Source organism: Erpetoichthys calabaricus, chromosome 2, assembly GCF_900747795.2.
Source record: "Erpetoichthys calabaricus chromosome 2, fErpCal1.3, whole genome shotgun sequence".
NCBI classification, from domain to species: Eukaryota; Metazoa; Chordata; class Cladistia; order Polypteriformes; family Polypteridae; genus Erpetoichthys; species Erpetoichthys calabaricus.
In genome coordinates, this window is record NC_041395.2 from 174,332,512 (window position 1) to 174,356,849 (window position 24,338).

The 24,338-nt window shown below is 34.5% G+C and overlaps 1 protein-coding gene across 3 annotated transcripts in view; it reads right to left on the reverse strand.

The window, feature by feature from the left end:
* wdr33 (WD repeat domain 33) overlaps nucleotides 1-24,338 on the reverse strand; it is a 197,542-nt gene that overhangs the window by 85,276 nt on the left and 87,928 nt on the right. For all 3 annotated transcript variants that reach the window (XM_028793092.2, XM_028793089.2, XM_028793093.2), the window contains exons 3-7: nucleotides 17,893-17,961; nucleotides 14,438-14,542; nucleotides 13,345-13,440; nucleotides 12,507-12,658; nucleotides 4,761-4,858 (exon numbers count right to left, since the gene is read on the reverse strand). In XM_028793092.2, coding sequence (XP_028648925.2) covers nucleotides 4,761-4,858; nucleotides 12,507-12,658; nucleotides 13,345-13,440; nucleotides 14,438-14,542; nucleotides 17,893-17,961 — 520 coding nt within the window. The remainder of the gene's footprint in view (nucleotides 1-4,760; nucleotides 4,859-12,506; nucleotides 12,659-13,344; nucleotides 13,441-14,437; nucleotides 14,543-17,892; nucleotides 17,962-24,338) is intronic.

The window sequence follows — 24,338 nt, forward strand, 5'->3', positions numbered from 1 at the left end:
ACAGAATTTTAAAAAGCCGTTATGTTTATACGTCAAATCACAAGTCCCTAAATAACAAAACATTCTCAAACTCAATTTAATCCAGTTCGCAGATTCAAGAGGTTGGCATCTACCTCTGTAACACACTATGCCCTATAAAGGAATCATATTAAGTAATTCCAGTGCACAAGCATAAGACAACATATTAAAACTTTATTTAAAACAGTTTAGTAACTTTTCTGTGTACACAATACTATAATGATTTTCCACTGAAATGCAAGTACTGCAATATAATTCAAAGCAGCCACATCATGGTTTAACTATGCACAGGACAGTAATGTCTTTTAAAGTTTTGGTCCTAATCATGTACAGGCCTTTAAATAGGCATTATCGTGGAAACCAACTTTCATTTTTCAGGGTAAAATGTTAGTTTTTAACATTTATTATTTGCTAATCCAGATTATATATAGCTACAGTATAAATATTTATGTAAATCATCTCTAGTCTCTTAACTCAAAACTGCTAACGTTTGGTACTGAAGTTTAACACTTTTCAGAATCAAAATCAGCCAATGAATGCAATTCAGTTGCTTTAAGAACTTCAGAAATAATAAACTATTTAAAATTGTCCCTAGATGTTAGCATGATTTTAGTCTGGATGTCAGGTTTAAAAGGACTTCCTTTGCATTTATAAAAATAGTTCCTTGGATGCGAGATTAAGTGCGGTATTCACTTTATTAATAATTTTCATTAATTAAGTATTGTGTCAGAGAACAACCACTCTTATCCTGTTAGAAGTGTTTCTAATTTTAAATAAACACTTAAAGCAAGTGGAAATACAAGCGAGTATAGAAAATGGCCATTTTGACAGCGAAGAGTTTCAGTACTTTGAAATAAAAGCCTCACAAGATATAGGCAAAATAAACAAATTAAATCTGAAACAAGTCTATTGATAACATTTACCATTTTACCTTTTTTAAATGACTAAGAATATAGCTGAAGGATGTATTAGTGACAGCAGTTTCTAATGATGGTAGTGTTTTTTTTTTTTTGTTTTTTTTTTTTAAGATAAACATTGAAATTCTAAAAAGAAAGCGCACGCACACCAGTACTGCATATAGCATCACAACTGAATAGAAGCCAGTGGATGTAACAACACAAAACCACAGCCCCTAAGGCATAAAATGGAAAAACCTGAGGGAAATATGATTGAACAGAGACATGCTGCTTCACATCCAACTAAATCTACATGTTACGTATTTACAAATATTACCTTTTAAGAAAAGTCATAATTCATATATTTTTGTTAAACATTTTTATGACCTACCGGTAATACGGCTTATAGCTTACTGATGAAATTTTTAAAAACACCGTCAGTTTGCTTTAAAGTTTGCATTTTGTGTCAAGAAAATAGAAATGGTAGACTGATGGCTAAAATACATAGTAATTATAAAAATTCAATTACAATTCATGTTAACCTGTAGAGAGTTCTAAAAGAAAAAATTAAACTTTTCCCCAGATTTGACATTTTTTGGACTCCACACCACATAAAAATTAACTGAATGACAGTGTCTTGAATTCCTTCAAAGTTGCCATTCTTAAGCATTTATTACAGAAATATGGAAGTTTCAGGTGTTAATCTTAATGATAGAATATTGTAAAATTTATCATTGCATTCCAAAACTATGAGCAAAAATTATAATAGTGTAAATCTAGTATGTTAAAAACCAAACTCTTTAAAATAAAAAAATACTTTGGTAATAATCTGTAATGTTTCAAAGTAAGCCTTTTTTAAATTTAAGCATAGATCTTCACACTGTTAAAACACAGCACTCTAGTTTACTTGAATTTAGATACAACCTTCTTGCAATATTCACTGTTAGTCTAACATTACACTAATCAAAACTGTTTTTAGTACATGAGGAATTTACATGATCTTCTTCACTAATACGCGCAATAAGTTATGATGCACCACAACAGAGCATGGCAAGAAAAAAATCCTTGTTTTTACCTCATATGCTGGAATTAGGGGGTATGATTTTACGACATTCCCATTTGAGTGCTCATGACACTACCAATAAAAAGGTGACTGGTGGTAAAAGTGAATTATCTGCTTTCATAACATCCAATAGAAGCTTCCTGAAAATGTTTGGTTCTTAAACTCAAAAGTAAAGTTCCATTAAAGGGAGTAAAAGCATAAATTCAAGCAATCAAAATCACACTTTTACAAAGGGTTACTTGACTTTGTGATAGTATCAAAAATACAATGAAACAAAAGGTCCTCTCTCAGCACAGCTACTGGCTTGCCAAGTAAAGATTAGCCAGCCAGATAAATTGGTTTGAGGGACTCCCATGGACTTTTGAGAATCATGAGGGTGTATTAGACACAGCCCACAGGAAGATCATCAAGGGTAGGACCAAGACATGTTTTGGGAATTCTCTCTCTTAGCTGGCCAGGATATCTCACGAAGTCTCAAAGATATGAAGGACAAAAATTGCTTTCAGTAATGCATCAGTCAGAATTTATTAATAATTTGATTGATAAAAGAAATTAAAATTATTGTGGAGTTAAGGATTATAACTAAAAGTGAAACAGGGCAACTTCAGACAAATCCCTATAAGCGCCTAACAGTTACATTAAAGATTAGCTCTGAATTCAACTTAAGACATATAGGACGATAATATCTAGAATTTTGTAAACATTGTTACTGGAAATTACATTCATAATGCTGTAATTGTAACAAACAATACATTATATCCCATTCTTAATTTCTTCTTAAACTACTATAGTATTAGTGCTGAGTTTGACCAACTAACATGAAAAGGAATGTGTCCCTACCAGTGTTTAACCTAGTATTAGACCTCTGCCATGTCCAAGAAAGTGGATATTAGTCTGGATCATAGTACTAAGAACCATCTTTGGGGCAGGGCTGTGAAACATGATGATCTGATCTTCATAGATGTTGATGGTTCAACAAATTTAAAAACAAATAAATAACATTTCTTTTATAACAAAATTCTTAAACATTTTTTGCAACGGTGAAAAGTTTTATTATTTCTTTGTTCTGATTCAAGTGTATGCTACATTCATGGTTCTTTAGTTATGTAGCAGTAGCATATTGTAGCATTAGGAGAAATTCTTCTCATCCTTGACATAGTGGCATACAGTAGAACACAGATTCTTAAGTTCCATGCAAGTTGAACCAGAGACCTCATTGGTTGGCAATTTAAAATGATTCTACTTGCTCAAAAGATTGTGATTCCTGTCAATCAATCTGCTACTGCAGAACTATTTCCAAAGAGTTTTTCATTTCAAAATTAAAATGACCTTGACACTTGGCAAAAACAAATAAAGTTCTAACATAAGCATCTGTTCAATTAGAGTACAGGCTGGTAATCCTGTAAAAAAATAGTCAAAGCTCTGCTTGATCATATAAAAGCAAATCCCATATTAACCTCTGGAAGTTTCCATTGTCTACGTAAGTAGTAATTAACTTGCACTCCTTAAAATTTAAAGGGCAACTAATGTTCCAAATGCAACTGTATTTGCTATAAACAGAACAATGGACTAGGGACCAATATTATGAGCATTTATGAATTTAAATTTCTTACACAACAGCTCTCAAATTTAAAACATTGCTAATTACATAGAGACCGAATTGGTCAAAAAATATCTGCAGAACAGTCCACACCAATTTCAATTTTATCAGTTTTCTTGAATCACGGCCAGACAAACAATACTGCAAGTAAATTAGTAAAATCCATAATATCTTTACTTTAAATACTGGTCTGTTTATTTACTTATTGTCTTCTTCAACACAGGAAACTACAAAAAACATTAACTTAAATTCAAATAAGCAGCTGGACAACTGAAATTGTCTAAACAACACAAAGCCAACTTGACTTCATTTAAGGAAATAAAAAGTATACTGTACAACAAGCAACCAATCAGTCAAGGGGATCAATGGCCAACTTTAGAAAACTGAAAGGGTAATATCAACAAATAGGAACTCTGTTCAACCAGTTAATTTGTGTACGATAAAGATAGTATCCGCTCTTCTTTACATATTACTATAGGTTTACGCAATGATTTAGAAATTCTAAATCCTTAAAGATTTAACGGAATCTGACAATTATTTTATTCAATTCAATGATTATCAGAAAGTTTCAAATGAGAGACTGAAGTTCATTGGATGTGGTTAAGTTGTCTTTGGGGAGGGGATACTACAAAAGTGGATGACTTGCTCTGTCTACTATTAGGTAAGCTTAGGTAAACCAAAACTTCACATACTTCTGATTTAAATTTAATAGCCACATTTAATGCCTGTATGTATATGCTTCCAGTTCAGGTTAAGAAAAAAGAACTGCATTAAACACTATACACCCCATCACTATTTTTATTTTTTTCAGTAGCGACTAAAAAACATCTTTATAAATAAAAATGTACTTTATTACCTTGGAGAACACCACATAAAATAATGTTACATAGAACAGAGATGTGAACAAAATGGTCAAGCCTTACAAACCCAGTCCTTTTACCAAGTCCATTATTAAAAGTTGTAAAATTCTGTATGATATCACACTACATTATTATTTCCAGATGTTACCAAAAGATTTGTGACACAGGAATGTAAATGTTCTGCATGAGCATATGCTTTCAAGAAGCAGATACTGAAGTAGCAGATGTTTGTGAAATGTGTGTGTATATAATTTAAAATTTTGAATTAACTTGGTTTGATCAAGCAGGAATTGTGCCTGCAATGTGGCAATATATAAACATACCTCGGAGGATTCTCTCTTCATGGCATCGTAGAAAGTCCCAAATTCGAACAGTTCCATCGTCTGAGCAAGTTGCAAATTTATTATCCGTTGGTGAGAAACTGAAGACACATAGCAGGAAACAAAACAGTATTTCAGGACGACAGATATGTACAAGTTCCAGGATTTGCCTAAGCCATGGCTCCTTAATAGCCATTAATAAAGAACAATTTCTGAAGAGGTACACCTGAAAATGTCAGACTTCTAAGCAGCTCTCTAATGAGCAGTTGGACATTCCTGGCTTTGGATATGTTTCTATATTTAAAAAAAAATGTCAAACTCATTATCAGAGAGGTGAACACACTAAAGAGGTTCATTGGGCTTTTTAAACTAAAGACTAATATATACTAAAGGGCTTCTGTCAGAGACACACAAATGGATCATTCTACTTAAATTACACCTGGTCATTCAGAAACTCTGCAAAAGGTGAAACTCATAATTAGGTCTAAACTTAAAAAAAATTGTGTAAAAACAACAGAGAGAGAAGATATCTTACAATAGGCAAGCATTTTATAGTTATGTACAGCTCTTCATAGCAAATGGTACTTTACACTAACTTAAACAGTGACTTTAGCATAAAACCACAGACAACATAGAATGTTTTAAAAAGCCAACAGAACTTAGGACTAGATTAAAAAGAACGCCTAAGGAGTTGTCTCTCAACATAAATGAATTTACTTGTGAAAGCTGGTCCCACAGTCAAGTTCTCATACAATTGCACTTATCCCTTTTGTCCAAACATGTGTATACAATACTGACAAAGTCTTCAGTCACTAAGAAAAATTTTTAAAGCTAGTGATCAACCCTTGAGTGTTTAATTGCTTGTGTAAACACTGCAAGTAAGAACAGACATTAAAAGAACAAACATTAATACAATGAATACAAGAATTTGTTGTTTGTTCCCCTCAAAAAGCCCAAATGCTATCTTTTGAGATGGCTAGAACACCATAAGTTTAATTATTTAACTTAGACTGGATGAACCCCCAATTGTTCAAAGTGTTTCTTAAATTTACCAATGGAACAAGTGATTCAAACTAAAGAAATCATTAGCTGAACCAGGTGTGCTAGGGCTCCACTTTAATAAATGGGTTCTTTGAATACTATCCAAATATGCTGGTGCGCTTTAAGGAAAGGTTTGGAAACATCTACCACACTTTGACAGCCATAAAATGAAAGTATTGTATGAACAAGCATCAACATACCAAACTAGATTTTCAAGATGGGCTGTTCCAAGCATTATAAAAGAGATTTGAAGAAACTGGAGAGGGTGAACACCGAAGACAAAATAGAACGCCATTTTAACAAAGAAAGCTAGTAATTTCTTTGCATCTGTCATACAAATATTCACTTTGCCTGCACAAAGAAACTGTCTAGCAGAATGTGTTGCAACTAGAAAACCATTCTTGTGAAGATACAAGTGAATATGATAAAGCATAGAGTAACAGCAACTGAGAGAAAAGTCTTAACAGAACATTAAGTGTAAATTTTAAATATCTGATTCATATTGACACCAATGGCTCAGAAGAACAGTTGGCGGCAAGTATCTTATTGCCAGTCTGCAGTCTTCTGTAAACCATAATGGTAGATATGTCATGAACTCAGAGGATATTTCCGCCAACAGTATTGTCACATATTACATCAATTATTCACACACACACCAAATATTAAGTGGAGTGCAAACTTGGCTCTGGATGAGTGAGCGTGCCTGAGCTGGACTAATGCTCCATCTAGGACTGAATACCAATTACACCTAATGTTGAAAGGATAGGTCCTAACATCAAGACTCTTGTAATAAATATGATTCAGTAAAGGATGGATGTAGATCGCTTGGTGTATGAAGTTGTGTGTGGAGAAACATAAGCAATATGTCCAGAACAAGCAAGAAGGGGAAAAAAAAAAAAAACCCTACTACTGTAGTACTTTTTTTTCATTATTTGGCCTAATCTTCAAATATAATGTAAAACACTACGAGAACACTATTTATCTAGTAATTGCAAGGAACATTTACATTTTATACAAATTTTTTATATAAGGTGACAGCCTTTATGTTTGTATCAAGCATGTGGAAGCTGACGAGTATAACGTTTACTCACTGCTTTATGATTGATGTTGTACCCTTTTGTCATTTTCAGTTGGAACAACTTTGGTGTTGTACTGACACAGGTATTGACTTTTAAAAGGAAAAATGCTTGTATCATAGTTGGGATTAAAAGAGCCCGTTAGGTCTCTTCCCAAAGGAATATGTACACGTAGAGACAAGTGCTGCTGGTCAGTACATACAACATAAATTTATTTTTTTTTCTAACAATATGAAAAGTTGGCTTAAAAGCTGTACGCGTCTGCCTTTCATGGCAGGAACTCCATGCAACAAACATGAAAAAGTGTTTGAAAACAATTTAAAGATAAATGGATGCTTATTAAACACAGATCAAATACTGTTATTTTATAAGATTTTAGTTAATTTACCTTGTTTGTTCTATATTACAATATAATGACACTTGTCAAAACACAGCATGTTTATATAAAAAAAAACAAAAAAACAGAACAACAAACTGTTAGCAGACTGGCATAAGAAAGTTAAACTTACCTTTGGAAATAAAGAAATTCCTCCATAAAAATTTTAAAGCCTTAACGAAGTATTGATGCTTCTATTGTGTAGTGCTTTTCAGCAATACTTTGCACATTGCAAATTTGATTATTGGAAGCAAAAGTAGTGAAGAGGAATAAACACAATCCATTGCTGGCTAACTAACAGAAAGTGGATTTACCCGTCGATACATTGCTTCAGAATTTCATGAATTGTACTAATTACTGAAAAAATTTGCATTAAGATTCGACTCAATATTCCTGTCTACTTTTATTCTTTTAAACTGATATGTTCTTAGAAATAGGTTTGTCAGTAATATTTTTGGGGCAGCTGGTGGAACACTTCACTGGAGCATGATGTCCAGACACATGTCTTGAATATTACTAATACACAAACTAAAAATTACCTACATTGGTCATTCCTCCGCAAATTTATGTTTAGTGGATGTTCAATAGCAAATTAGATGTAAAGGCTAATCACCCTCTCCTAACTTCTATTCCTGTCAAATCACTTTTTTCATCATTCTGAAATGCCTCATGAATGATTCTGATTGTGTGTTCTTCCCCTTATATTCTGTCACCAGGAAATGCAAATGGAAGAAAAGGTGTATATAAAAGAGGAAGTGCGATGGTAACCAAGAAACATTTCATTTTAAAAATGAAAGTCATAAAATTAAAAGATGAAGTCTGCTGTGCACAAAATAAGTGCTAGCTGTACAACAACAACAACAATTCAGTTTCCTGACACTGGTACAGGCATTCTTCATTATCTTCTCTGCAATGTGCCGAATTAATTCACACTTTCAACCGTATCTTATGGACATTCAGTAATCTGTAATCACAACTTCACTGTGGCATTAATCGCCTGACTATAATAAAGCCTTGATCTCCTCTAGACAACACCAAAAAGTTTACTATTGTAAGTATCTGGTGATTATGAAAAATTTAAATACTCCCTACAATGTACTTGAATCACTTTGAGTAAAAATTACATTAATAGGTAGAAATTCCCTCTTATTAGGGATGTGATGATACCAGAATATTTGTATTCAATACCAGTACCAGTAAAATTCTGATAGTCAATACCTATAAGATTCTGCAACAACAACAAACCTGCAGGACAGCATTGTGATGTGTGATACACAGGGAAAATTCCCATGTCTAATGTCAAGTTTGGGTTTATGAGGATATTATAATCTTGGGGAGATTTCAGAATAGGTTTTACAAAATGATATCATGAATTACCTGCACAATCGAAATGTATTCTATGAAATAAAATTCAAACATTACTATATCTGTAATGTTGCATATGTGAATTCTGAATTAGTGAAATCTAAGATAATTCATGATACTTTTCATATAAAACAAACTCTAAGCCATTTTTCTAGCAACATGCTTCTAAAATCTGGTGTGTTAGAGAATCTCTTGGTTAGGTTTGGAAAATTTGCTATTGTAAGATTTTTATTTATATTGTCAGGTGGTTTTAAAAAAAAAAACATTACTGAAGAGTAATATTTAACGGATCAATCAAATTGATTCAAATTTCACCAAGTCCTAGAGCTTTAAATTTCAAAATCTGACCCTCCTTTTAAACATCTGCCCAAACCTTAAGTCTTCCTGTGTGAAATCAATCTTGCTAGTTTTAAATTAGTACATTATTTTAACTAATAAAATAGGCTTTTTTGCACCATTTTCAGAATCTCTTACATGAGTGATCAGACTTTGTTATTGGTTAGCCTTTGTGCAAAAATAAAATTAGAAAACTAAAGTTTGAAGTTACCTGCAGTCAGTTTTAACAATTCAAATATATAACATATGCTTTTTACTACATTAGTCTCATTTTAGGGACTATAGTCATGACTATTAGTTTGACTTCAAAAAAGCTCAAAAGACAAATTTAGCACTTGCATATTCATATTATGCAATGAAGTATGCTGTTTTGCTATCTGGGTGAATACATGTTTCTGTTGACAATGTACCTGTTGTATAGAGACATGTGCTTTGAAGCACTGAAACACTAAAGGATTTTTATTTTGGTATTAACAAATACAGCTGCTCATTTCATCGCCAGGGTAGACACATGGCAACTTTGATAGAAACTTCCTCGATTTTCACTTGCCAAAACTGGTGTTACTATTGCCAGTGTCCAGTTTCCTCCTATATCCCATGGTGTATAATTGTGGATGCATGCAAGATTTCCCCTGTGACATTGAACTGTATATACCAGTTAGAAAATTAATGTATACTTGGACAACCATCCGTGGACATGCTCATTGCAATATGAGAATAAATGCAAAGCCTCTGTTCCTTTATCAGGACTGTAAAGGATACTATTATAAAGCGATTAATGTTGCCACCATTTCATCTCCTCTTACTATTTCATGACAATATAAAGAAACAAAATCCAAATCTGACGAGTCAATGCACTCTCAAAGCACACACAAATCTACAGTATTTCTGAACTCCTTAATGAGATAAGTGTCAATAACAAAAGCATGTGTGTGTTTTCCTTGCTTTTTATTTTATTTTTTAAACAACCACAACTCTTACAATCGCTTGTTAAAATTTTTCTGCATCAAACTCAAAGGAATTCCAGGCATGACTTCTGTTATTATTTTGTTGCAGCATCCCCACTGTGAGACATTTTCTTATGTAGTCTTAACTCATGTTTTCCTCACATATTATGCCTTCCAAATTAATTCATCTAATTGCAGTCATGAACTAGTGCAGTACCAGCTTTCATTCTGTACTATCAATATTGAAAAACATTGAGTACCACCACATCCTTTTACAATTCACTTGAATAGTGAAGTAATTTTTCTTAATAAACTGTTATATATTAATATTAACTTATATTAATTTTTACTCCAAAAGATACACTAGGGCTTATTTTCAGGGGATGTCTTATATTTATTCATGTACAACAATATACATTTATCCAAATACAGTCATGTTATCTTCTTCTTCTGGAATATCATCATAACTCTCCACATTCAAACCCTGAATTCCAGCCTGAATTTCTTGCTACTCCAGCCGCTTTTAGGATCCTCCAGGATTGATGTGCGTGCTTCGATGTTTGATGAATTGTTCGATGTGGTGAAGCAAAATGCTGACATACAAATGTATTCATGTTGCTTTTATATTCAAGTGTCGCATATTCACCAACATAAAGACACGATATATTTTAAAAGTCTCATATACCATTTTTTTTATTTGCAACTTCACAATAGCATCAGAATGTACGGCGGGGTATTTGGGCCACAAAGAAAAAAAAATTAAGGACATAATGAAAATGTCTATTTTGTGATTAAAGTGGAAATTTCAGCTTTGCTTTAACCATGAAATGTCCACTTTCACCTCGTAGTTTATCATTAAAGTAGACTGTTGTAAACGTTACTTTAAAACCGACCCAGTTGTTAATCGCTACATGCTTCTTGGGCTTCCTCCTGACCTGACAGCAGCAGCAAGCAGCAATAGATCACCACACAGAACACATTAAATTTATGATATTCCAGCTATCATTTAGAATTCTTAGATTTAAACTTATCACTTTCATGATGAAATGCATTAAAATATATATGTTACATTTTAGAGTTGTTAACTTTGTTTAAATAATGAATATTGTTAATAGTTACACATATTGGGGGTGCCACAGTGGGCTACGGTAGCGCTGCTGTCTCGCAGGGAGTCACGTCCCTTGTGATCCCTGCCTGGAGTTTGCTTACTTTTAGGGTAGGGCTTATATTACAGAACAGCCTGAAAATCATGCTAGGGCTTATTTTTGGAGTAGATCTTATTTTTGTGGAAATACGGTACTATATAATTGTTTTAAAAAATGCACTGGTGTTTTTATATAGATTCAATCTGAAAAATTACAAATGGATGTCACTACTAGTTAAAATGTATACATTGTTTTATCTACAAAGTGTAAAATCTAATTTTAACTTCTTACAGTGCAGCCCAGATTGTTGACTACTATAGCTATACCCATCAGTTAATAAAAAAAAATGTTAAAACAAGATTTTCAAAATTTAGCACACCTTTTGCAGATATACAAAACAGTATAGTTTCTGAAATTTCAGGCAATTAAAGATGAAAGATCCATGTAAAAAGTAACCCTAAGTATTCTTGTCACTTTCAAAAAGCAAACATGCTACCTCGCATATATTCCTCCTGGGTCTAAGAAGGATGAATTCATCAGAGCTGGGACTTATTAAAATAGCTTGCTATTATCAGAACCATCATATTTGACACTGTGACTGTTATACAGTGTGACCAAGCTGACGTGATCCTAAAAAGTTTCCCTGCTCCCAAAAAATTAAAAATGAGTAGTGAAGAAAACTAAAATACTTAGGCTCACAGTTTAAATTTTAACCATTCAGATAAATACATTGAACCTTAAAATACAAATGAAAAACAGGATCTGACAGGCCCCAAATCTTTAATGAATTACTTGATGACTCTTGTGTATGAAAAATAACTCGAGAGGTAGGCTGAATTTAACACATCAATACAATCAGCACCACCACTTTAAATTTTCAATATTTAAAAATGTGTGCAGATTGCACAAGTTAGAAAAAAAATAAAATTGGTTTGGGAAGTTCAGACCTGATATTTTTTTCCAAAATACTGCAGTCTGGTCTTCAAAACTGAGACAAGAGATTCAAATAATTATGTTCCCTCTCATTCCGGCATTCAAAAAATTGTTATTCTGATGTCATCATTTTACTATTGTGAATATTGTTAGCAATGCTGTTATTTAATGTTTATTCAGATTCTGGTTATCAGAAAATAACTCTTTATTAGAATATATAAGAAAGCTTGAGATATACAATGCTTATATCAAATAAATGAATAAAAAAATAAGCAAAAAGTACATGATCACCATTCTCAAAACAGTGTTGCAAAATGCTTACAGATTCAAGGCTAGCTAGAGTAAATATGTAAGAAAGAACACAATGGAATAATGAAAAAGAGGAAACAACCAGACCATTTTTAAGCAAGTATAAGCACATGCCCAGATGAAAATCACTTGGACCATGAGGACATTTGGACTCTGTACAGAAGGCTAAAATGTAAACCAGGCTGTGCATAACTACATAAAATGGTAGATTGTGTATAAACCTGGCTTCTCTAATCGCCTCCTTGTGCGCCTGGAACATCTTGACGTTGTTCATGTTGGACTGCCAGTACTTAACATAACCTCCATGATCTGCTGTCAGCATCCACATGTCATTATGAGACCAAGTCATTGCTCTCACAGGGCTGTCATGGGCCTAAACAGAAGAAGAATGTAGACAAGTTATTAGCAGAACATTAAGTACAGGAATGACTATGCATTCAATCAGAACACAGAATTCCTGATAAACAGAACCAAAATATGTAAAACAAGCACCGTATTTATAATGATCAAAGCTAGGGAAAGAAAAACTGCAGTTTATGTAGACATGTTTAAAAAAAAAATGTAAAAATATAATTAAAAAACAGCACTGATGTTAATTTACAAGACTGTTTAATGAGGCTCAGATCATGCTGACCTTAAACTAATTACATATTCAAGTTTCTTAACTGAGGCAAGCTGAAAGTAGTCTACACATAGGTAAAGAAAACAACAAAACAATTTGTTTGGGAAAATAGATCCACAGTGGAGAAAAACAATTGAATTTAGGTGTTCCAAGAATACAGACAAGCATTTTGAGGTGGGTGGGCAACACACCCTTTGAAATAACAACTTGACATTTAAGTTATTATCTACAATGGAAATCAATACACATTCTGCAAATTGTGTGTAATTTTGAAACTATCCCATCTTGTTAAAAACTTTACTTGAACCAATCATCCACAAACTATACCTCCCCCAAAAGTGCATAGCCACCCCATTTTGACTTAATAACTAATGAAGAGTTCTCTGACTTTGCATTTAAACAAAAAACAAAACACACACACACACAACCAATGATACCTGCAAGATTGTTTCAAAGTTGAAAGTCAGACCATTCCATAAAGTAAATTCTCCACTAGATGCGCCTGTTACTAAACGTCGCCCTTCTGGAGTCCACTGTTGAGTAATGAAAATGAAAAATATAAATAAGCCTTAAACTAATATAACGTTGTTGTAGACTAGTAGCTCATGAATGCTCTCTAAACCTGCTTTGGAGACAAGAAAAATGCAAACATTCTATAACTTAACAACTGTTGGTTTCTTCTTTTTAGCTCTTATACATGTCGACATAAATATACATCAGAGGAATCAGAAACTACAGTATAGCTGCAGAACGCTGACTGACCCTAATTGAAAAGAGCAAAAAAAAAAATTTTTTTTTTTTTTTTTTTTAAATCAAAAGGTTTTATTTTAACATATTTAAAGTTGTTAATCTGACTTTTAATTTGGGTACCCTTATGTTTCTCTCTACAGTGTTCAGGATGTCCATGATGACTAATCTTATTAAAGTCTGAAACAATTTTGTTTTTTATCTACAGTCTTCAAATTTAACAGTCTATTAAAAAAAGATACAAAATGGAACTGGTTCTTTAATTTCCTTCCAACAAATAAAATCTCATTTATTTATAAATTTTTAGAACCTCTCATTTCCATGGTTTAATTTCACTTATCAATTAAAGAAACGTCTGTTTACTGTGTAAATTAGCTGGTCTTCCAGATCTTTTCAGTTACTATTTGCATGTGTAACAGAACTGAAGAAGAAAATCAGAATAGCCACAGATATGCTGTGTACTTACTTTACATGACACTGTAGATAACAATTTTGTTCCAGATGATAGAATAAATTAAATTATTCTGCAACAGTGGTGTTGCTTGGTACTTTAGGCATTTTCAATATACAATTTTACTTGCCACTTTATTCCCATGTTTCTCTGTAAAGTATTCTAATGGTATGCCTGTAATGTGTATACCAAAAATCTTTAATACTAGTTTTATGGTGTGTACAATTAGTGTTTCACAATATAAGAATCAGCAAAATCTTCTTGGTGCTATGTACAAAGCATAGGTTGGACACAAAATGAAAACTGTGGTTACGCTTTCTGGAATTACTTACCCGGACTACGAAAACAGGGCATTTAACTTTATTTGTTGATGTTCTGACAAACTTTGTTGTTACTGCATTCATAGGGTTATTCAGCATTCCCACTGGTGGAACAAGCTGGATAGGAAGAAAAAGAAATCTCAGTGAACCAAAAAAAAAACATGGTAAGAATCGCAAGCAGGGAGATCTGAGCAGGAGAAGATACTGGTAAATTAATTTTTCCTTTTGTGCATAAATGCAGCATTCAGACTGTACAAAACACAATTTAGATCCATCAAAGTAAACAACATCAAGGAAAGCAACTCCTCTATGTCCAGTGTTTTGGAATAGGTTTTTCTTTTTTATGAAGGGTTACTGATCAGGTAATGAGACTGTTGTAATCAGCAGGACCAAAGCAGCGATATGCTACATAACTGAATTACAGTCCGTATTTTTAAAGTAGTGTAGATTACAAAATTCCCTAGTTGAAACTGAGCTAGGTGTTCACTGGGAGACACTCAGAGTTCAGCAGCCTGTTGGATACAAAGTTATCAGTCAGTCAGTCAGTCGGACATTGCAACACTGAGGTGTCTTTTTCAGATGCATACGGCTCGAGACAGTGTTTTCAAAGTGTCCATTTTCAGGAGGTGTAGTGTAGACAAAAGGCGAAAACAGAAACTAATGTTTGCATTTTTAAACTAAAACATAATTGAGTGAGTGCAACTTAATTCTGTCACATCTTGCATGCAATGTATTATTTACAATGTAACTGGAGGAAATTATGGATTTTTTTTTTCTTTTCACTTTACTTCTCTAAGTTATGTTCTGTAACTGTATTTTAACACCACATTCTGGTTTCCAATGTTCCCTCAAAGACAGCATAATGCCTGTAACATGAATTTAAAGCTGCAATGCACTGTACTGAAAACCTGTCACGCAGCAAATTTCAATAAGGTTATCAGTAGATATAAAACATGAAAAGTCCATTAATTTACTCAAGAGATAGACTTCTGAAAATGGAAACAGATGCCCTCAAAAAAGTTTTTACATTAATAAGAAAAAATACATAAAATTAGTTGAGGCGGGATTATTTAATGCTTTGTGGAAATGAGAAGTCTTTGTGAGATGCAAGTGGGATGAAGATCTACAGATGCACAAACAAAAACATATTTGGCTAGCTAATTGTCCTGTACCTAAAAATCCCCCAACCGACTGTATGATGTTAAGGTGCATACAGGATAACCACACACAGCCAACTCTGGCAGACAGAGCTCAAAGCTTGACTAGATTCTAAAGGATCCTGCCTGTACAAATGCAGGAAATCTAATAGGCTACTGAACTCTGAGGGTCGCACAGTGAAACTGGCTCCTTTGAACTAGGGAATGTTGAGTTCAGGATTTCTGTAATCCATACTACATATTCCAAAAATATTTTTAACCAACCAAAAAAAAAATATATGAGTGTTCTTTCAACAGATTTTCTCACAAAATACAACTAGCTGGTTTATAAACTTTTGACTGCAAGCAACAGGGTAAATGAATCTTTTGCATAAAAGAAACAAAAAATGTCATACTTCATCCAAAGGTATTAATGGAGTGAGTATGTTAACCAGCTTTTCCAGCTGGATATGAAAAGCACAATCGGGTAGCAGCAGACATTGCTTTTTATCCATTAAAACTGAAGTCTCCAATTAAACCTGTGTGCAACTGAGGTTTTACATATCGATCCAACATACAGGGTAAGAGATGCATCATACCCTTGATTGATTATTTTATAAAAGCGGACTTCACTTTATGCGAAATGTTGAACAGAAACTGGAGAGATTATGAAATAAGTTCTGCTTTATGCATCTTGATTTGATTTAAGTTAGGAGAGGACAATGAAAATATGTCCGAGTATAACAGTTCATTATATTGATTAGGAATGTATGATGAAAAGCAGATGCTTGCGAAAGGCATACTTTCCTCAAAAATGCAGCTGGAATTGCTCAAGGACCAGGAGTTGCACAGGACAAGCAAAGACTTTGCATAATAACAAATAAAAGGGTAAAAGGGTGAGTGCCATTACTATTAATACCTTAACCAGACTCCAGGGCTCTTTAAATAAATACATACATAGGTAGAAAAATAAGTAAATAAACAAACACATACTTTGGTTTGAACACACACCAGAATGAATATAAAACATGAATATTAAAAAAAAAAGTTCTGACTGTTACAGTCACAGTAAGCATTATGCAGACATATTGTTGTTAGTATAAAGGAGCCCCAGTAGCATTTCTTGAGAAACTTCTGCTAAATAATTAATTGGCTAAAAGTAGTCAGTGTTAGTGCGTCAAGGAGAAGATGTGCTACATTCTTCATAAAGGCACTCAGTTTTGTTTTAATACTCTCCTTTGCTACTAAACCTTTTTAGTTTACTTAATATGTGTGCGGAACCACATCATATCATATTCTTTGAATCAGCGTATGATCAGTTTGATGGAAGCTTTTGGAACACAATTCCTGTATTACTGCATTAATCTCATCACTAACTGAACTGTGGTTTGTTTGTGTTCTGCCCACTTAACCATAAAAAGCTTCTTTGGAACATGAATAGTACATTTCTTATTTTTAATGATGCTTTACAATAATGGTGTAGTCAGGACTCAGTTACTTGTACCAATGTTCAGTAGATATTTCATATAGATAGATTAGATGGATAGATAGATTAGATGGATAGATATACAGATATAGATATATATACAGATATATATATATATATATATATATTACAGATAGATAGATAGATAGATAGATAGATAGATAGATAGATAGATAGATAGATAGATAGATAGATAGATAGATAGATAGAGATTATATATACATAGATATATATATATATATATATATATATATATATATACATACACACACACACACCATAGATACATTATTCAAATAAACACCCATTCACTATACACCCACTTAATCCGATCCAGGGTTGCCAAGGTAGGAACCACTGTCAGGCCATTGAAGGCAATACTTAAGCATACTAATTCCATGTGATTTTATAATCACCATTTAACCAAAGAAACATTTCCTTGGAATATTACTGAAAATCGGAAGTAACACAAACAGAAAGATAAGCAGACATGAAGTGAGCATAAACAGTGCTCCAGTAGAGGTCTGAACCTAGAACTTTGGAGCTATTAGGAAGAGGTGGTAAGTACTGTTCTAACCAATAATACAAAGGGAAGAAAAACAAAAACTATTTTGGTATAGTTGATTTAACACCAAATGTTCACATCAGAAAGATAAAAGGGCAAGACTGTGGTCTTCCAGTTAAGAAATACTGGGATTCATTCACTGACTTTGATACTTGCTTTTTCCCCCATTCCAAACACATGTTAAACACAGCTAACAAAAAGTTTAAAGTAAAAGCTACACAAAAAAGGTTATGCAAATTTATCACTAGATAAACTCCACACAATATAAATTTCTACTTACTTCATTATAATAACCAGCATCAGGCTGGATAGCTCGAAAATCACGATGGTCCCTTTGCCAGAGACGATTCTGTGCAAATGGAAAAGAAAAAATACAATAAGAACAGGCACAGTGGTGATATAGGAGGGCTTGTACACAAATGATTTAAACAGTATGCCTTAAATGATTATCACATGGAGATTAAAGGCAAAATAAATTAAACCCATTTTGCTCCCTTTACAGTTGTGCTTGAAAGTTTGTGAACCCTTTAGAATTTTCTATATTTCTGCATAAATATGACCTAAAACATCATCAGATTTTCACTTGAGTCCTAAAAGTAGATAAAGAGAAACCAGTTAAACAAATGAGACAAAAATATTATACTTGATCATTTATTTATTAAGGAAAATGATTGAATATTACATATTTGTGAGTGGCAAAAGTATGTGAACCTCTAGGATTAGCAGTTAGTTTGAAAGTGAAATTCGAGTCAGGTGTTTTCAATCAATGGGATGACAATCAGGTGTGAGTGGGCACCCTGTGTTATTTAAAGAACAGGGATCTATCAAAGTCTGCTCTTCACAATACATGTTTGTGGAAGTGTATCATGGCACGAACAAAGGAGATTTCTGAGGACCTCAGAAAAAGAGATGTTGATGCTCATCAGGCTGGAAAAAGTTACAAAACTCTCTCTGAAGAGTTTGGACTCCACCAATCCACAGTCAGACAGATTGTGTACAAATTCAAGACCATTGTTACCCTCCCCAGGAGTGGTCGACCAACAAAGATCACTCTAAGAGCAAGGCGTGTAATAGTCGGCGAGGTCACAAAGGACCCCAAGGTAACTTCTAAGCAACTGAGGACCACTCTCACATTGGCTAATGTTCATGTTCATGAGTCCACCATCAGGAGAACACTGAACAACAATGGTGTGCATGGCAAGGTTGCAAGGAGAAAACCACTGTTCTCCAAAAAAAACACTGCTGCTCGTCTGCAGTTTGCTAAAGATCACGTGCACAAACCAGAAGGCTATTGGAAGAATGTTTTGTGGACGGATGAGATCAAAATAACACTCTTCATTTAATCCAAAAAGTTCTATGTTTGGAGAAAGGAAAACACTGCATTCCAGCATAAGAACCTTATCCCATCCGTGAAACATGGTGGTGGTAGTAGTATCATGGTTTGGACCTATTTTGCTGCATCTGGGCCAGGACGGCTTGCCTTCATTGATGGAACAATGAATTCTGGATTATATCAAAATTCTAAAGGAAAATGTCAGGACATCTGTCCATGAACTGAATCTCAAGAGAAGGTGGGTCATGCAGCAAGACAACGACCCTAAGCACACAAGTCGTTCTACCAAAGAATGGTTAAAGAAGAACAAAGTTAATGTTTTGGAATGGCCAAGTCAAAGTCCAGGGGGTTATTTTTCATACGAGGATTACTCGTTTAGCCGGATTTAATCGGCAAGATCCTTTATTGCTCCCAGAGGAAATTATTTTCGAAAGATACCGCTTTAGCTGAGTGGGAATATTGTACCTCAAAGATTTACTACCACCTTATATTCGAAGTCAAACTAGGCGAAGTTGGGCTCTCACAACCACACAGACAGTATGCATTGCTTTGAGGTTTTTTGCAAGCGCCACTTTTTTTTATATACTGTAGGCGATGTGGAAAATCTATCTAAAAGTGCAGTTTGCCAGGCAATTCGTAAAGTCTATTTGACTTTTCCTTCAGGTTTTCATAGTGTTTCCTGGACACCTGTGTGTGCAGACAAAAAAAAGAGGCATTTCATGCCATTGCAGGTAGGTAATACGCAGGTAGGTAATACACAGGCAAAAACACCCACAGTTCCATGAAGAATCTCACAATCAGCCTAACATTTTCATTACCCAGGATTTCCAAATGTGATTGGGGCACATGGGACTGATCAGAGTGGAGTTAGATCAAACATTATTTGGAAAATGAACCTCTCCTCCTGATTAATAATCAAACACAGTGTCTTCATCAAATATTTGACCTTTGTCAATATCTTGTTGGTCAGACACAAGATCTAGGGATATGACTACCTATGGCACACATTGAGGACAAATATATGCAATGACCATCTGAAATGAAGTGACCACTGCATCCTGCCACTGGTTCTGGGGAGGAGCTTCCCCCTGGAATGCCCTCAGAAACAAGGCAATGAGCATTTTGCTGGATATCCAACTCTTCTGCAGGGGTTAGGTCTGGACTACGTGGACCTCCACCTGTTTTTTGCTTGTCTGCCTTCTTATTAGCTTTAAAATTAATGTTTTTTGTATTATATATGATTATTTATGTTAACAATTCTTTAAATAGTTATATACTAATATTTACCAGTTTGAAGTATATTCTTGTACTTCACTTTAACCTGTTCCCATGTTCTCCTTGTGCTCACGTTTGATCTGGAATTATGACATATTAAAAATTAATCTGACACACAGGAAATGAAACGCTGCATTCAGTAAGTACAATGCACACTACTTAGTGTTTAATTTGTCAGCCACTTTTTTGCCAGCTGTCTTTTCTGGTTTGGGGGTGCTTTTGCAGTGTTACCCCTTGTGCATATTAAATCTTGCAATTCTTCATGTCCTTCGATTAAAAGGTCCTGCTCCGCTTGTGTGAAAAAAAATGCGCCCGTTCTTTTGTCATTTTGTTACAGCCTGATCATGTTTTCTAGACAATATACATGGGCTTTTCAATCAGTGCGGGCGTGCGCATTCATCTCGGATGATTAGATCCAGCTAGACTAATCTACTACATGGTTGCGTTTGAAAAACCGACTTATCCCGGATGAGTTTCACCAGCATTAACTCATCCAAGATGAGGCATCTGATCTCGGATGATTTAAGTGACGTACGGAAAATACCCCCCTGACCTTAATCCAATCTAAATGTTGTGGAAGGACCTGAAGCGAGCAGTTAATGTGAGGAAACCCACCAACATCCCAGAGTTGAAGCTGTTCTGTATGTACGGAGGAATGGGCTAATTTTAAATTTTTTTTTTTTTTTTTTTTAACTTTTCCCCAGTACCACTTAATAAACTACCATTGAGACCGTTTTCAAATTAAAGAAAATGTGTCTATATTGGTGACAGCAATTCATTCAAACACTGGAATAGTGTTCTCAGGGGTTATCACTGGTCTGTGAAAGTGATAAGCTATACGTGCCATGTACTGTGTGTATCCAGTTTATTGGGAAGGGAAAGAGAGAGATCCTACTTCACAACTTATTTGTTGTTCCCTTCTTCAAGGTCATCGGTTTTCTTTTCCTTCTTGCTGACGGAATTGCTGATAGCCCTACTCTATGGTCAAATCGTTCTCATTTACCTGATTTATTTTACAGCTATTAACTGCAGAAGCGCAATAGATCAAATGGTTGTTAACTGAATGGATTATATATCATGTGCAAACAATACAAGAACTCTTAACTGGATGCACTAACTTCATCTGTGAACAAATGGCATATGCAGCTCCAGATTAAAAGCCGAAAGTTACTCTTAAACATTGGCCTTTAAACCTCAGTATACTAAATGGTCTATTAAATAGATAGACATGGTATATACTTTTCCAAGCACAGATTTCTTTTGTAATATGCTACCAGTAAAGTAGCATTCTATTTCTTCATACATACACAGAGGCTGGAATTTATTATTAACTCATGAGTCAAGATCTTGTGTGAACAAAGCCGAACCAAAACAAATACCAAAAAAGATAGCCCTGTAATTTCTCTGGTGAAGATCTAATAATATTCCCAGTAATTTTCCTGGGTTGTGTGTTATGAACAAGGCCAGAAAACTAGCAGGTACAGCATGTAAAACTCTAATATTCTGCTATACAACATAACAGTATTTACAGTATGTAAGTGTACCAATTATAAAACTTAAAGAAGAGTGATGGATACCCTAGAATCTCATTGCAGCAATACACACACAAAACACTATTTAATTAGTGTTCCCAAACTGCAGATGCGAACAAAATGAAGTAGGGTTTTGGCTCAGACCTCATTCAATCCACTCACCATTCCTAACATCTCATTAAAAAAGTTTGTCTTCTTTCAATCTGTGTAAGTTTCAAATTGTGTTAGTATGTAGCTGAACTGCAAGAAACAGAATTAAAAGAGGTGGCATCATTATTAATTGTCCCAATGAAAATGAGGAGGTTTGAGTAAAATTGGTGCATTCAGAAATGATAGGCACAATCTCACAAAGAAGCATGCTGTTTAGAGGAAATAACTTAAAATCTTGTGCAAGTGGAAGACTGATAATGTTGTAACTTGCAGAGTATAGAAAGCTTACTTAGCTCAATTTTATTTTAAACATGTGGACATGCATCGAAGAATGGTTTTCTCTAAACAAGCCTCTTATGGTTGGGGCCAAAGAGTGATTTTAGCTTCATCTGTCCACAACACTTCATTCCAAAATACATGTCTAATGCAGATGTTTATTGGCATATTGAAGACATCTTTTGTAAACAAATCCTAGGTAAGGTTTGCTTTTTAACAGCTCTTCCATGAAGGTCACTCGTTTTTCAGGTAAATCCCACCTGCGAGTAAGTCCATTAGTGTCGTACTGGTTTTTTTCTTTGTTTTCCAGCACAGTATAAGAGCAGATCTCTGTCAGTTTTCTTGGTCTTCCATATCCTGTCTAACTACCATTAGGGGTGTCAAAAGAACCAATACTTTCAGTGCTAGTCAATACCAGTGTTCCAAAAACATACAGTAACTGTTCCAGCTTTTTTCCAGTTATCAGTAGTACTGAATATAAGTTGTTACAAGACTCGCACACAATTACAAGCGGACAAATACACCAAAATCATGTCTAGAAATATACAGTCATATGAAAAAGTTTGGGAACCCCTCTCAGCCTGCATAATAATGTACTCTACTTTCAACAAAATAAGATAACAGTGATATGTCTTTCATTTCCTAGGAACATCCAAGTACTGGGGTTTTTTCTGAACAGATTTTTAGTGAAGCAGTATTTAGTTGTATGAAATTAAATCAAATGTGAAAAAACTGGCTGTGCAAAAATTTGGGTACCCTTGTAATTTTTGCTTATTTGAATGCATGTAACTTCTCAATACTGATTTCTTGTAACACCAAATTGGTTGGATTAGCTTGTTAAGCCTTGAACTTCATAGACAGGTATGTCCAATCATGAGAAAAGGTATTTAAGGTGGTCAATTGCAAGTTGTGCTTCCCTTTGATTCTCCTCTGAAGAGTGACAGCATGGAATCCTCAAAGCAACTCTCAAAAGATCTTAAAACAAAGATTGTTCAGTATCATGGTTTAGGGGAAGGCTACAAAAAGCTATCTCAGAGGTTTAAACTGTCAGTTTCAACTGTAAGGAATGTAATCAGGAAATGGAAGGCCACAGGCACAGTTGCTGTTAAACCCAGGTCTGGCAGGCCAAGAAAACTACAGGAGCGGCATATGTGCAGGATTGTGAGAATGGTTACAGACAACCCACAGATCACCTCCAAAGAGCTTCAAGAACATCTTACTGCAGATGGTGTATCTGTACACCGTTCTACAATTCAGTGCAATTTGCACAAAGAACATCTGTATGGCAGGGTGATGAGAAAGAAGCCCTTTCTGCACTCACGCCACAAACAGAGTTGCTTGTTGTATGCAAATGCTCATTTAGACAAGCCAGATTCATTTTGGAACAAAGTGCTTTGGACTGATGAGACAAAAATTGAGCTAATTGGTCATAACAAAAAACACTTTGCATGGCAGAAGAACAGCGCATTCCAAGAAAAACACCTGCTACCTACTGTCAAATTTGGTGGAGGCTCCATCATGCTGTGGGGCTGTGTGGCTAGTTCAGGGACTGGGGCCCTTTTAAAATCGAGGGTCAGGTGAATTCAACTCAATATCAACAAATTCTTCAGGATAATGTTCAAGCATCAGTCACAAAGTTGTAGTTATGCAGGGTTTGGATATTCCAACAAGACAATGACCCAAAACACAGTTCGAAATCTACAAAGGCACTCATGCAGAGGGAGAAGTACAATGTTCTGGAATAGCCGTCACAGTCCCCTGACTTGAATATCAGCGAAAATCTATGGGATGATTTGAAGCAGGCTGTCCATGCTTGGCAGCCTTCAAATGTAACTGAACTGGAGAGATTTTGTATGGAAGAATGGTCAAAAATACCTCCATCCACAATCCAGACACTCAAAGGCTATAGGAGGTGTGGAGAGGCTGTTATATTTGCAAAATGAGGCTCAACTCAAAGTATTGATGTAATATCTCTGTTGGGGTGCACAAATTTATGCACCTGTCTAATTTTGTTATGATGCATATTTTCTGTTAATCCCATAAACTTAATGTCACTGCTGAAATACTACTGTTTCCCTAAGGCATTTCATATATTAAAAGGAGGTTGCCACTTTGAAAACTCAGCCAATGAAAAAACAAAAATCCAAAGAATTAAGAGGG